Genomic DNA, 15,637 nt, shown 5'->3' with positions numbered 1-15,637 from the left:
TTAGCTTTAGATTTCAATTTCTGTTATAAATCTAAAACTCACAGACACCTTTGTCTGAAGTGAAATCTTAAGAAAAGTTGACACCTACCTAGACTGTCCCCAAGTTGTATCATTTAAAAACCTCTTCTGATTCAGTAACTGGTCAACAGATCATTTATACATTGTATCAAGTACATCTCTGTTTTTATTATCTAGCTCACTATAAGGAAGCCGTTTTATGCGTAAGATTTCCAGTTGTAGAGTTGATTATATGTTTTGAATTTAGGGTGATTTAAAAATCTGCCTACTACATTTCTTTAATAAGCAAGACCTCCTAAATGTCTTTCCTTTAGATTAAATTGAAGTTCCAGATTTAAAAGTGAAACCATCAAGATGGTGGTGTAGTCATGGAAATATTACACAGAGCTTATATGTTAAAATTCTAAATTACGTTGGTACCCAAATAGAGCTCTGCTTTTTGTAATGCTGGAAACAAAATAGGTACTCTATAAGTACTTTACTGATTGAGGAAATAAAAGTACTAGAAAGTTAGAAGTAAGTGCTATGTCTAAAGATGGTTGTGTAAAAAATTCATAAGCTCAGGATTTTTTAGAAAATATAAGTTAGTGGAATCATAAAAGGAGTGGTTCTGGTCAGAGATATGAAACATTGGAATTACTTCTTTTAATATTGTATGTTTTTAAATTGTCATTTCTCATTGAATGCTTTAGTTCTACCTGTATGACTGCATTTGCAAAAAATACGTTGCTTGAAACTGACTAAATGAAACGTGTGGAAGGTAAGCGTTTCTGCTCCCACGCACAGCCTTGCCCTTCATCCTTGGCTTAATCAGGAAACCGTATTTTTGGCGGTTATTTAAATATTAAAATACATTCAGAAGTTCCATAAATTAAATGTGTGAAAAGCAATGAATTCCAAACCATTTCTTTCTCTTACTGCTTTTATATGGAGGTTCCCCAAGTTTTTTCTTATATAAACTGGAAATTATATGGACTTCTTGTATTTAATCACAGTATGATTATTTTGCCCATTATCCTAACTAATAGGAGACTTTATGTCTTTCTGTTTTCCCTAGCTTCACTTGATCCAAATTTTATCATGCCCACAGAATATTTTTACCCATAGTTTATTTGTTAAGTGGTTTCTTTCAGAGAAATGAGTGTTTACAGAAGAAGGATAGAATTTCATGTTCTTGATATTTTGAAGAAAGAAGTCTTGAGTGCTATCTTTAAGCACATTTCTTTAAAGTTTGGAATAACTTTTAATCATCTCTCTCACTGTTTATTGATATTTATTTGCATTACCTTAAGATATACGTGAATGAAAGTTCATTTTCATAGTCTTTAATGGTGAATAATTTATTTATATACAGGTATACAAGCTCTTTAACACTTAATATTGAGAGACAGAAGAGATTTAAATTGGCCTTGTTTCAGAATACCATCCTAGGAATCTGGCAACATCACTGATATATGAATGTTTGCTAATGTGGTTTGAAAGAAGGATCCTCATTAAAATCTTGTTGCTAAACAAGTGACAGAAACCTTACAAACAGCTTGAGGCTTCAGGCCAGTCACAGTTACTCCTGAAGAGATCTGGACAAGTGTGAAAATACAGAGACTGTGCCTTTATTGTAATCAGAACACATAAATGCTATCTGGAGTCAGGTCCCTACTTGAGGACATTTTTAGTCATATTAGGGAAAACAAATCTTAGCATATTTCAATGCCTAAGCCTTCTGTTGTGAATTTGCCAAGTGTAAAAGTATTGGGTGTGTTAAATTCAGAAAGTGTACTTTTGGTAATAGCCCTTGTATTCATGTTTTCCTGCAAGGGATTGGGGTTTGGTCAACTAGCATATGTTCATGAGGTAAAGTTCATGATGCTCATGACCTTTCTGTAGATGATACTTGAGTGTGCTGGTTGATCCAGGTCTCTGAGTGATGGTGAGGCTGCGAAGAGTCAGCCCACGGTTTGTCACCACCATCTAACAGTCACTTCTGGATTAACTTTACGTTCACATTCCCTTTGAGGGTTGCTCCTGTCTTAATTCTTATTTAGGATCATAACCCTTGCCTCTAGAAAGGCAGGTCTTAACATCAGGCTGTACGAAGAGCAGTTCATATGTAGGGATGCTAATGGCTTTCCAGAGTGGAAGTTAGTGGACTTTTCAATAACCTTGTGGCCCCCCATTCAGGACCTTTGATGAGAACGAGCTGATTGTAAGTCTGCTCTGCCTTTTTGAGTCATAGGGGATCCTCATCAAAGGACACAGGAAGTCCCCTTGCTCTGATTTGGCCCACGTGCCCAGCTCATCAGTGAAGAGATGACAAGAACATTTGTAGTTGAGTGAAAAACATGCCTGATTCGGTTCAGGACTCAGTAAACAGTGGCAGTTCTGAGACTGGTGAACAGCAAGCTGAAGGAGCCCATGCTCTGAGCTGGAGCATCCCTGCCCCGCTGTGTGTGACCAGACACACACACCGTTTGAAGTCAGGTCCTCTCCCACATCAGCTGTCCTCACTCCCATCGCCCCTCATCCTGCAGACTGTGCAGTGGACTTGGACGTCCGTGCCATAGGCCTCTTGGTCTGGCATAGCCCCTCGAAGGAGTTTCTTGTGCATTTACAAATCTCAATCATTTTCAGTTTGCTTGTGGTTTAAAATTTCACTTTTGTTACATATTTTGTGTCTTCATGGAGACTCCTGAAATTACCTGCTTGCTTTAAGATGATTATAAATTTTATTTCTTAGTAGCTGAAAGGGTAATACAGAGCTCAAGAAAAGAGGGGAATCCTGATAATTTTGTACTAAAAGAGTTATAAAAGCTATTCTCCAGCTTCTCTGTGAGGATGATGTCATATTTTAAGGTCTGACATGGACATGGTTGGTTACAGACTGGAGGCGGCTGGGGCTGGGACTAGAGCCCCCAGTGGGTAGGAGGACCAGAAGAGTTCAGGAGAGTTGCTGCCCAAGCAGGGGAACCCCACACACTGTCCTGAGGAGGGACCTGGTCTGACCCAAAGCAGACCCAGTAGAGAAGCAGAGGGCCCCACTGTGGCTGGCCTCTGGCACCTGGGTTTTCTGGGTTGGTGGTCCTGAGAAGGCAGGATGCCAAGGGGCCAGTACAATTTAAAAGGGAAACTACCAGAATGGAAATGTGATAGAAAGCCGTTTGGATTTTCTGGGGCATTTCAGAGTTGACTCAGGAATGGGATGGGAGCCCTATTATCAGAAGTGAAGGACCATGGCAGGTTGTGTGAAAGAAAGAGGGTAACTTGATGCCATCAGAAGACACACAGAAACTGGCCCCCAGAGGCCTGTGTCTGGACACAACTCCCCTTTTACTCTTCCTATTCATTTCTTCTAGAATATACTCTTTTTGTTTTAAATTGAAGTATAGTTGATTTACAATGTGTTAACTTCTGCTGTACAGCAAAGTGATTCAGTTATACATATATATACATTCTTTTTTAATATTCTTTTCCATTATGGTTTATCACAGGATTTTGAATATAGTTCTCTGTGTTATACAGTAGAACCTTGTTGTTCATCCATAGAATATACTCTTTTTCTCTGTAGGGAGACCTTGGAGATGCTGCAGGTTTGGTTTCAGACCACTACAATACAGTAAATATCATAATAGAGCGAGTCACACGAATTCTTTGGTCTCCTGGTGCATTTAAAAGTTATGTTCACACTATATTAAAGTGTGCAATAGCCTTATGTCCAAAAAAAGAATGTACATGCCTTAACTAAACAATAGTTTATTGCTAAAAAATGCTAACTATCATTTGAGCCTTCAGCAAGTCGTAATCTTTTTGCTGATGGAGGATCTGGCTTTGATGTTGGTGGCTGCTGACTGATCAGGGTGGGGTTGCTGAAGGTTGGGGTGAATTTCTTAAAATAAGACAACAATGAAGTTTGTTGCATCGAAGGACTCTTCCTTTCATGAATGATTGCTCTGCAGCCTGCAGTGCTGTGTGATAGCATTTTGCCCACAGTAGAACTGCTTTCAAAACTGGAGTTAGTCCACTCAAACCCTGCTGCTGCCTTATCAACTAAGTTTATATAATATTCTAAGTCCTTTGTTGTCATTTCAACAAGTTTTATAGCATCTTCACCAGGAGTAGATTCCATCTCAAGACCACTGTCTTTGCTCATCCATAAGAAGCGACTTCCCCTCTGTTCAAGTCTTATCAGGAGATGCAGCAATTCAGTCTCATCTTCAGGCTCCACTTCCAATTCCAGTTCTCTCACTATCTTCTCTGTGTTGGCAGTTACAATGGTAACATCAAAGATCACTGATCACAGGTCACCGTAACAATTATATTAATACTGAAAAAGTTTGAAATATTTCAAGAATTATCAAAATATGACACAGAGACATGAAGTGAGGAAATGCTGTTGGAAAAATGGTGCCGATAGACTTGCTCGAAGGAGTGTTGCCACAAACCTTCAATTTGTAAAAAAAAAATGCACTGTCTGCACAGTAGTAAAATGCAGTACAATGAAGTATGTCTGAATTAGAAATCCTACTTACTCTCTACATTCTGCCTCTGTGAAGTCCCTTCACTCTTCACCTCAGAGGTCTCCTCTCCCCCTTTCAAATCTACAGAGTAAAGGACTTTTATTCTGCCTTTTATCCATGTACACGTCTTTCGTGGAGCATGTCCTGTGAGCCAAGTACAGTCTAGGTAATAGATGTTAAATGAGTGAATATTTTAGAGCTGTTAACAATTACAGTGATGTAATTACAAGTCATTTTTTTCTTCCAAATTTTTTATTTCAGATTTCACTAAATGTTGCAAGGACTCTGGAATCCTTATGGTAGTAAAATGCCGCAAAGAAAATTCTGCATTGAAAGAATGTCTAACTGCTTAGTAAGTAGTTACCTCAGCGTTTGTGCTCCTGTGTATATGTGTGTGTGTAGTATGTGTAGTAGATAAGAGTATGTTATTTAACTCATTACATGTAATCTCTACTTCTCCCCACCAAATTTGTCATATAGTTGGCTGAGTCTAAAATTTTAATTTGTTAAAGATTCTTCTAAGAAAAATGATACAACATATTTATGAAGGGTCTTTTCAAGTTTTGTGTGTTTGTCAGCATTTTATCTGATTAAAATACATGATTTTTCATATGATGTAATAAATTCCTTTTCATGAACAGAAAATAGAATATATTATGTTTATCTCTTCTAATGAAAAGGTACTTTTGCCAGCCTTGGGATCTTTTGGACTAATGTAATTTAACTTCTAGGAGAGTTGCAATAAATCAAATGAAGGCTACAAAGGTAAATTTAGATTTTTGAAGTTAAATTACTTTGAAGAAGAATTCTTAAATATCATGTTCACTGATATTCTGTTGTAGTTCCTTGAATCTTAAAGTAAAAATATGCAGAGGCCTTTGAATGCAGCTGCTTTCTGCTCATCTCCCCACATGTTTTATCACCCACATTATTGACAGGCAGTGTTGTGGATACAGTGCTTTAGTGAGTAGGGAGTTGGTAGTTGTCCGTGAGATCTTAGTTTTGGCGAACCCTTACTTCCTTCTGTACTCTGCTCCCCTAGCCTGTGAAGCATCTGTGTCAGGATTGTTTGATACTTCTTAGGCAATTACATAAAATGTGGTGATTATCTGAATCTTAAATTGTTTTCTTTTTTGATAACAAATAATGTACACATGAGTTTATAGACTTTTAGAATACTGAACCTCTTCATTCATAGATGAGGAAACATACTCCAAGTCCGCATGTCTTTGCTCAAGTCAATAAACAATTCTAATAGCTGCTCTTTTTTATGAGCCCAGACCTGCACTAAGTGTTTAACTGTGGAGAAGTAAGAGTTCTGGTCCCTAGAGCTGCCAAGAGATGTTGAATGAATAGATGAACCTCTTTCACATTTGTGTGACTGAATTTGTTAAATTCCCTTTTGTACATTGATTGAAGGATTTTGACACCTCAGTTTCAGTCATCATATCATAGGGACTCATTATTCTTAGTTGGGACAGGGCAGCACTGGAGCCAGGAGCAGGGACCGTGCGGAAGGCAGCGAGCTGGTGTCTCCTGGGTCCCCCGGGGCGTAGCTCCCCCTGCAACCCATGCAGGGTCCTCACTGTCAGGTGGGGTGATTCTTCCTCACGTGGAAACACGTCACCCCAGCGCTGGCACTTAGGAGATACTATGTACTCAGTAATTGTTAGCTCTTTTTAAAAGTTTGTCTGTGTTATTTGTTAGCTTTTGTTATCTGGATATTAATCATTGGCATATCCTGCCATCTCTCGCCCCCTAGAGATGGAGAAGATAACAGGTCCCAGTCCATCCTGGGATGCATGGGGAGGCTGTAACTGCTTAGAAGAGAGGGGAGCAAACCAAGAGGAGTGACTGACATTTGTGGGAAAGAAATGAGAGCTATTAGGAAGAATTCTACTTGACCTCAAGTCTCAACATACTCTAAGAAATACTGCTTTTTTGTCTTTGCTTGAGTGGGGGCTCTGCTTTACTTACTGTCAACATTCCATGGGTGGAGCCACTACCCTCTCTCATCTCCGCCTGGTGACACCCTGAGTCAGTTTTGTGTTCTATTATTTCTCCCCGTCTCTTCTCACTCATCCTTCAGTAAACTGCAGTCTGGCTTCTGCCCTCACGACACTGGAACTGCTCTTCCGGGAGGTTCCATCTTTTCTCTGATACTTGACCCCTCTCTGGAAGCCCCTGGAAGTCCCTTCCATCTGGCTTCCCTCTTTAAGCTCTTTCCTGTCTCCTCGGCATCTCTACCTATTTCTTCTCCACCTTTTCTTCCTTAACCTCTTCCTTAAAGCTGGTTCCCCAGGTTCTCTTCTCCGTTTTAAATCTGAGAAAGCTCAGTTTGCACCCGTGGAATTCAGCTGCTTCCTATGGGTCATGGCATATCTCCACTTCCCTCTGCCGGTCCGAAACTGAACTGAGCTCCTTTGACTCCTGCCTCGTGTCTTTGTGAATTATAGTTGTCTTGGATCTAGAATCTTCCTGATCTCCTGTTGATTTCATCTCCTCATTCTCCCCCAGATCCAATTCATCCTTTTCATCAGAACTGTGCTTCCTTTGGCTTAGGTCCTCCTCATTTCTTGTCTGGATTATTGTAATAGCTTATTTATTGGACACCCTTGCTGTCCACCTTTAGCCTATCTGCCACATGCTGTCAGATTCATCTAAGGCAGTGGTCCCAACCTTTTTGGCACGAGGGACCAGTTTCGTGGAAGAATTTTTCCACGGTGGGGGCGGGGAGGGGATGGTTCAGGCAGTAATGCGAGCGATGGGGAGCGGCAGATGAAGCTTTGCTCCTTGCCCGTCGCTTACCTCCTGCTGTGCAGCCCAGTTCCTAACAGGCCGCAGACCAGTACCGGTCCGTGGCCCAGGGGTTGGGGGCCCCCGATCTAAGGCACAGAACTGATCTTACAGTTGCTTTGTGAACAGTGCCCGTTCAGGGTAGATTTGACTTCTCAGTGGGGCATGAATGGATCGCCATGATTTGGCCCTCCCCATTCCAGCATCTCATGCCCTTTCTCCTGCACATGATCTGCTATGGTGGTACTTATCTACTTGTACTTCTTCATGCATCACAGTTTTTCCTCATCTGTGGGATTTTCCACATGTGCCTTCTATGTGGGTTTCTGTTGGTCCTTCAAAATGCAACTCAAACGTCTCCCCCTGACAGCTCCCCTTTTTCCACTCTGCCCCATGTTTCGGGCCACAACTGCCGTAGTACTTTGTGTACATAATTGTGATGCAGTCTTGTCTGCTCTCATGGATCCCTGAGGATGGGTGCCCTGACTTCCCGTTGTCCTATCCTGGGACATTGGTATTCAAAAAAGAACCATTAGGTCTTTTTTTTCTTTAATTTGATAGCCTAATGTTTACAATGAATTTATGACCATTACTAAAAACCTGCTTCTAAAGATTGTGCCTGATGAACCGGATGTCTGAATTTATTGTTAAAATAAGCTTATATGCTTACAAAGTGATTCACTTTAAAAGATTTTCATTTTCTCATAGCTATAATGATCCAGCCTTTTATGAAGAATGCAAAATGGAATACCTGAAGGAAAGGGAAGAATTCAGAAAAACTGGAATTCCTACCAAGAAAAGGCTGCAGAAGCTTCCCACAAGCATGTAGGCAAATATTCAAATGATACTCAGTAACGCCAATGTTCATGGAAATCACAGTCACCTGAAATGATGGACTCAAAGAAGTGTCTGCTTTATCCTTAATTATGGAAATAATTTTATCTGAAATAAAGGTTTTTCTTAAACTTCAAAGTTGAGTTTATTGAATGGGATAGGAGTAAGTGGGGAATTGGCACATGGTTTACCTGGGCATAATGGGTTTACCCTTAATTATGGAAATAATTTTATCTAAAATATATTTTTTTAAACTTCAAAGTTGAGTTTATTGAATGGCATAGGAATAAGCAGGGAAATGGGACATGGTTTGCCTGGGTTGTAATGGGGTTTTTCATATAGAGAACAGCTATAGTTCTCTAACAGTGATACCAGTCTTTAGGTTTCCACATGAATCTTACTCATCAATGTATAGACTAATCATGGGGCCAGAAGTAACTAAAGGAAAGCAGGAATGGAAGCCTTCAAAGGAGTTAATAACTTGGCAGTATAGCAGGATGGTCATGAACCTGGCTCCACCACTGAGGATTAACTGAGTAGATAAGTAGAGTATGTACTTGGACATACTTGGAATCTTGGACGTGGTAAATGCGCTTTAATGGTTATTAGTAGAAGTAAAGGCTTATTTGGAAACATAGATGAGGAGATAAGTGCTTGTACATGAATTAGTTTTACTTACATCTTTAAAATTTCCTAAAATGTAGTGGCATTCCTTGACCTGTTAATTCTGCTACTGAAAATATTTTAATCTTTTAAAAAGTCTTCTTTATAAGGATGAATGACCATTTTGTAACATAGCAGTGGTTTCAGGAACTAGTGTAAAAAATTTCTGTCCTGATGTAATAATTTGATCCCAGATTCAGCTTTTATATTAAAAGTTGCTTTTTTTCCTATGAGCTGTTAACTCTTCACCATAGCCATTGCAACTAGTTTCCAGGTAAGTAAAATTTTTATGTATTTACATAGTTTTTATTAAAATCACAAATAGAAATTCCTGCCTACTAGGACAAGATTTAATTTAGGCCATCGAGTTAAAAGTAAATAGGACCCTAAAGAACCATGCGATGTTCAAGTTCCACACTTTGCTCTTGAGTAGACCACTCAAAGGAACTACTTGACTCTTACTTGAAACCCAGAGACCACATTGTCCAGGTATACAGATCAAAAGGAGGGAGACAACAGGAGCAGACAAGCAAAGCAGATACAGCCAGAGACCACACGGCATGGGGGTAAACAAGCCCACACTCCTCTGGGGGCCTTTTGATTTCCTAGAGCACAGGAATTAGTTTTCAATGACTTAAGTGAGGAAAGGGCAAAATGGTTACTTTAAAAAGCTACTAAAAATATACAACTTGTGGTTATTTTATAATTATTTTAATTAGAGGGCCCAGCTTCATTTTTATGTGGAAAATTCATCTATGTAGATGTTATAGAGTATAAAAATGTCCACTGCATGCATGGTACTCTGGGGAATCCGTCCCCGTCCACTCGGCTCTTCCTCTGGCTGGCACCCCTGCACCTCTGCTGACCGTCTCCTGTTCAGTTACAGGCCACAGATCTTCTACCCGTACGATCTGCCTTCTCCAGACAGCGTTTCTGCATGAGACCATGACTGTTTTCACAGGATTCAGTCCTTTAGTGCTTGAAGCCTGAACTCTCCCCTCTACTTTGGTTCTTGTGTTCCACAGAGGTACATCCCTGCTCTAGTTATGAATTAGGTTCCACTTTAGCAGAACCTCAGTTTCCTTTTAGAGAAGATGTAACTTCTATTTTAGCTAATGGGGAGGATTGAGAGGCTTTTGTTGTTGTTATCCGTGTTCTTTTCACTCTGTTGAGTTATGGATGTGCTGAATTGGGTTATCCTTATGAAAATCTGGAGGTTAAAGAAATTTTCAAGGGAAGTCCTTTGGAGCAAGCTTCAACTAGTATGAAACAAGTCAACAAAATTTTCCATTTTAAATAAGCTACAGATGGGCCATTCTCCCACTTCTCTTTGAATCTTACCAATAACAGAAACGATCATAATATACATTTAAAAATTTATGACTGGGAAAATTTCTTTTGGTTACCCTTTCCTAAATAGTTTTACGTCATTTGTTTAGCACTCTAAACTGTCAAGAACATCTAGCATACCTGTTTGATAGCTACCCTATTGTTTAGATGCAAAAGCATTGTCTCCATTCAGAAGTTGGTTTAACAAGACAAATGTCTGTTACATGAATCAGATTAACAACCTATAATTAGTACATGACCCCGGAATATTTAGGCAAGGACAATATTTCCACTTCAATTTCAAACAAAAATAATTTATTTTAAGTAATGTCTTGGCATTGTTCAAAACATTAATCAAGCCATTATGTCATATGACTTATTTTCTTTACAAAGGAAAATGCTCAATCTTGGTTTTAAAAAAGGCAAACCAGTAAGCTACATTAGAGATTAGATATAATGTACAGCCTATGCAGCCACATGACAAATAGTTTCTGCTGCTTTGTTATTACACAGGTAGTTGCTTCCTTCAGCTAAAGCCTGGGGTCTTGTATTTGTTTTATGCATACTGGGTTTTGTTCTATTACTTGGCAGGAGATTGTACTCCCTCGAGTCAGCTGTGTTCATTGGTCAGAATAAATTCCAGCATCTGACACCAACTCCATTAATCACAGACAAGCTTGAATAAGTGAGATAATAGAAAGACAAATATCTGGTGAATGGTGAACACTGTTTATATATGTATGCTATTCAGTTAATGTAGAAGAGATTTGAAATATTCTTTTGAGTCCAAGGTGTTTGCAACTGTCTATCAAAAAGGATAAAGGCCTTCTACATGAAATGCTTTATCTCAGGCAAAAGATGTAGGAACGGAGACATATATTACTAATATTCTTAATACCACCACCCTGAAAGAATACAGAGAAATTTCCATATGAAGCTATCCTTGTTACTTGTTTATAAATGATAGGCTCTTAGAATCAAAGCGTTGGGGGACATTTCATGATTATACTATTATCATATATCAATACAGCACAGAATTTGGTTTCTAGGATTCTAATTAATTAAAAACCACTTTCTCAATAAGTAAAATCATTACATTTCAAAACAAAGTTTAACCAGTTAATAAGCTGCTCTACGTAACAAGCAGGTGTGGACCCTTTGAAGAAAACGGCTTTATACAGTTACACACCCATTGGGATTTTCACTATAGCACTGAAGGACAGATTAGACTGAAGCCTTTGTGATACTATTCCTACTTCTAACTGGATAATGTATATGACTGTAATAGTTTATTCACACACCACATAGTTTTTCAACTATTTCATCACTTTTTTTCAATTAAGACTTGAGGGATGTACCAGGACAGAGTTGGCTTCAACGAGCAGATTTCAAGTCTTAAAATCCAAATTGTACTTTAAATTTTATCAACATCGTGATTATAAAATGACTTTAAATCTTATACTTTGAGACACAATACCACATATAGATGCAATAACCCAGATAATATTGTTCCACTGTAATTTCCTTATCCTTACGCGTTATAAGGTCAGCAGAAATATAACCTAAGTCACATTGCCATTTCACTCCTTTATGCAACTTAAAGCAACTTAACATGCTTTTTCTCTGATACAATGGTCTCCTTTATTTTTATGAGTTAGGCATTTCACATGCTTTGTAAAACCGTGTCTGAAAACTTTCAATTGCATTCTTCATGTGATGGGCAGAAATGTACAATTATCATCAAAGGTAGAGTTGTCATTGTGAAACACCTTAGGTTTATTAATTAGTAACACATATCTGATTCTTAGTCAGAATATGGAGCTGGAGGGTGTTCTTTCATACTGAAAAATCAACTACATAATAGGGTACATTATGTGCAAATGTAAATACTGAAGAACTCTGCAAAAGTTTAATCAAAATCTGCTTTCAGTTTGTTAATGATTTCCCAAGAAAACCACTGAGGGAGATACAGCAACCTCGTGAGAACGTCATAAATCTCTTCATAATTAATTTTTATAATGGCAGTTTTGATTATGTTGATCCAAGTAATGCAGTGGTGGCAGGTTGGGTAAAGGCAAAGGTTTATTTTTAGTTTCCCCAAATGTTGTCTCACTTGATTTAGGAGGGCTTGGGAATACCCAAGAATTATCTTCCAGAGAATTTCTGCCATAAGAATTGTGTTCCTGAAAGTTTGTGCCATCGTGAGGAATGGATCGCTCATGATCTGTCCATGACTGGAGAGCTGCTTTCTCTGATAAAACCTTTGCATCTCCTGGTAAAGGGGAAGACGTGGCATGACAAAGAGTTTTGCCGTTTGGTGAGAGAGGGGCCTGTCTTTTGTATGTTGCAGTAAAATTCATCAAGTGCAGCTTTGTGCTGTCTTTCCCAAGGTCTTCCATGCATCCTGCTGGGGCACAAGCTGAAAAGAAAGCACAGGCTAAGCATCAGCTGTCCTGGTATTTATGATCATAAAACAGTAAACAAACACTTTGTTAATCTGGTTGATTCTAGAACTGGAAATGGACATTTCCAAGTTAGTGCGATCACTGTGGCAGTGTGACTTGAAGTTGACAGATGATCTCAGTTCTAATCCTGGATCCGCTATTTACTGACAGGGTGACACTTGACTGCTCCAGGTGTCACTTCTCTCGTCTGCAAAATGGACACAGGAATCTTGTCTCGCCCATATCATAGTGAACATGAGGAAATTCCTATTTTAAAAAGCTGGAAACCAATTCACTTAAAATACAAGTAAAGACCCTGTTCCTGGCTCTTAATATGGCTGGAGAAGGCTTGCAGAATGTTTGTGTGTCAGTGGAGACTAAGAAAGCTGTTCTTAAGTTTTAATAATTTTGTTAGATGTAATATTCCTTAGCTTAGTCAAATCTGTTTTCCATAGGTGGTCCAAAAGTAAATTTTTCCAGAAATAACTACGTTGTGAATTGGTGAGACCCAACTGAAATTTGATATATATTAAAGGCCTTTATGGATAAAACAATTTAAATTAAAAGCTATAAAATCATCTCATTTCTTGTCAAATATATATAATGGTAAATGTAAGTTCTGCTATGGTCACAATATAGGTCAAAAAAAAGCAAAAAAAATGAGTTTAGTAACATGTAATGGCTTAGAAAACAGACCGCTCTCCAGCTGCTGTTCAGCCACAGAAAACACAAAGCAAGGGTGTGCTTCCCTCCCTCTGTACGGATACCAAGTGCCACCAAGGCCTGACTCTAGTTTTAAAGGAGAAAGAAACTGAACCACATTAAAAAATAAGCTCACTGCCCCTTTTCTTGGGAGGAGGTGACAGTGCTCAGCTTCTGGACAGGGTGACATGTGGGTCTAGAGAAAAGGTGACCTGGGCTTATCTCTGTCCACTCCGCAAAGCACTCAATTCTTTGTGGAGAGTGGTGGCCCCAGGCCTGGCACTGTCGTAGGAAACGTGCTAGAAACTTACGGTTAAAATCCTTCACCAGCTCAGAAACGACACAACAATAAGCGTTTCCAAATGAGTAGAGAGCATTTCTCCTTAATTATTTTTTGGAAGTTCTATTTAGTATATAAGAGGCTCACTGAAAAATTACTCCATGAGTCTCATTTAAGAGAGGTCTTATTTCTACCATCAACTTAAAGTTGTCTCATATGTAACCCTGGCCACTGGAAAACCTGAGGACAAAATGAACCGTAAACTAAGTTGGGGCATGCCAAACTACCTTATTGTTTTGCCTGGTTCATAAGTAACTAACCCTAGAAACGGAAAGGCAATTCTGAATTTAGCTTTCTGTCCCAACATGCAACGTCCCCCACCCCACAGGAAACATTTCTGAGGAGAACTATTTATAAAATCTCTCGTGCCCTCTTTAGGGACAATTTGAGGTGCAAATGACAATTTTAAATTAATGATTTTTTAAAAAATAAAAAGTCACATCTCATTCCTTTAAAAATAAAGTTTACAGCATTCAAATTTACATTACACAACTTTACAGGAATACAATCATTACGTAATAAAAGGTACAAACGCACTGATTTTTCTCAGTATAGAAACAGCTTTGGCAAAGTAGCCACTACTAGTTAACACAAAACTCAAGAAAAGGTTTAATCAGCCAAGCAGTTAAATATGCAAAGCAATGAAAATTTTTGTTTGGTTGAAAGGGCTAAGTGAATATAGCATCTAGTCTCTATTCAAAACAATCTGTTCTTTAAGGAAAGAAAAATTAAGTTTACAAAAAATGAAAATAACCAAATAACGAATCAGAGTTCTCTCTTTAAAAACAATTTAAAGAGCTACGTCTTTGGTATATTCTGTAGCACTGGAATGAAAGTAGCTTTTGGTGTCTTTTTTTTTTTAATATATGAAGTAGTTGTGGTAAAAGGTCAACTAGAGCAAACTTAACACCTCAGCCTTGAACACATAAGCAACACTTGGCTGAGAAGAAAGCCACAAGGGGAAAAGAATACAGTACTGAAGAAACACACATCAGCAACACCTTTATGTGTGAAGTTGACCAGTATGAGGCTGAAGCCAGAGCAGAGAATGGGTGGCTGTGAATAGACTACATATACTTTGGCTTATCAAACTCATTTGATGAGATTTCGATAAGATACGATAACGAGTTGCTCTTTGAGCAGTTTGGCTGGAATCAGTGGTTTCCGGCAAACCCTGACTTGCCTTTCTTGATTGCAGTTGGGGTTTTCAGCTTTCTTAGCAGTTCAGCTTGTACTTGAGTCACCAGATGTAAATTAGACATTTCTCTCTTCAGTTCCCAGTATGCACTTTGCATATTATCACTGAAATACAGGGTTGTTTTTTTTTAAAAAAAAAAGTTAACGGTTATTATCCTCTGTGGAGAGAAGGGAATAACTTTAAAATAGAAATGAGCTTATCTTCATTTCTGCTCAAATTGTTGTGAAATAATACAAATTAAATAAAACGTCATTAAATAATTAAAATATTTAAATAGAGCATTATAACAAGTAAAAAAATCTTATTCACAATAACACTGACCTAATTTTTATCAATTAACTGAACTATATTAAACAGAAGGGTATTATAAAAAGTATTCTAACCAACGAGTTTAATAGTGCTGTCCTCAGGACTGAGATTTTATGATAGCCTATGATGTGCAGTGGCGTTAATATATTTAATAGTAAGGAATATGGTCTTCACTTGCAAATCTGATCAAGAATAGGGCTTCCCTGGTGGTGCAGTGGTTGAGAGTCCACCTGCCGATGCAGGGGACACGGGTTCGTGCCCCGGTCCAGGAAGATCCCACATGCCGCTGAGCGGCTGGGCCCGTGAGCCATGGCTGCTGAGCCTGCGTGTCCAGAGCCTGTGCTCTGCAGCGGGAGAGGCCACAGCAGTGAGAGGCCCGCGTACCGCAAAAAAATAAATAAATAAATAAAGTGACATTCATTCATGGATGGATTTTGAATTTGTATTTATCTTTTGATTATTCTGTTCTGATGTTGTGAATTGAAATGCTGTT

General features: G+C 38.7%; 2 protein-coding genes across 12 annotated transcripts in view; one reads left to right on the top strand and one right to left on the bottom strand.

Annotated features, from left to right (window-relative positions):
- CMC1 (C-X9-C motif containing 1) overlaps positions 1-8,297 on the top strand; it is a 76,799-nt gene extending 68,502 nt beyond the window's left edge. For all 10 annotated transcript variants that reach the window (XM_049715957.1, XM_012536677.3, XM_049715961.1 and 7 more), the window contains 2 exons: positions 4,791-4,881; positions 8,034-8,297. In XM_049715957.1, coding sequence (XP_049571914.1) covers positions 4,791-4,881; positions 8,034-8,154 — 212 coding nt within the window. In that variant the 3' untranslated portion in view covers positions 8,155-8,297. The remainder of the gene's footprint in view (positions 1-4,790; positions 4,882-8,033) is intronic.
- Positions 8,298-10,444: 2,147 nt separating this feature from the next.
- Positions 10,445-15,637, bottom strand: part of AZI2 (5-azacytidine induced 2) — a 36,674-nt gene continuing 31,481 nt past the window's right edge. Inside the window, exons 7-8 of one of the 2 annotated variants that reach the window (XM_004279672.4) lie at positions 14,821-14,939; positions 10,445-12,570 (exon numbers count right to left, since the gene is read on the bottom strand). In XM_004279672.4, the coding sequence (XP_004279720.1) occupies positions 12,158-12,570; positions 14,821-14,939 (532 nt within the window). In that variant the 3' untranslated portion in view covers positions 10,445-12,157. The remainder of the gene's footprint in view (positions 12,571-14,820; positions 14,940-15,637) is intronic. The other variant, XM_033405449.2, reaches the window with a different exon arrangement.

The sequence above is a fragment of the Orcinus orca genome, chromosome 10, assembly GCF_937001465.1.
Source record: "Orcinus orca chromosome 10, mOrcOrc1.1, whole genome shotgun sequence".
Taxonomy (NCBI): domain Eukaryota; kingdom Metazoa; phylum Chordata; class Mammalia; order Artiodactyla; family Delphinidae; genus Orcinus; species Orcinus orca.
This window is presented reverse-complemented; position numbering and strand designations above follow the sequence as displayed.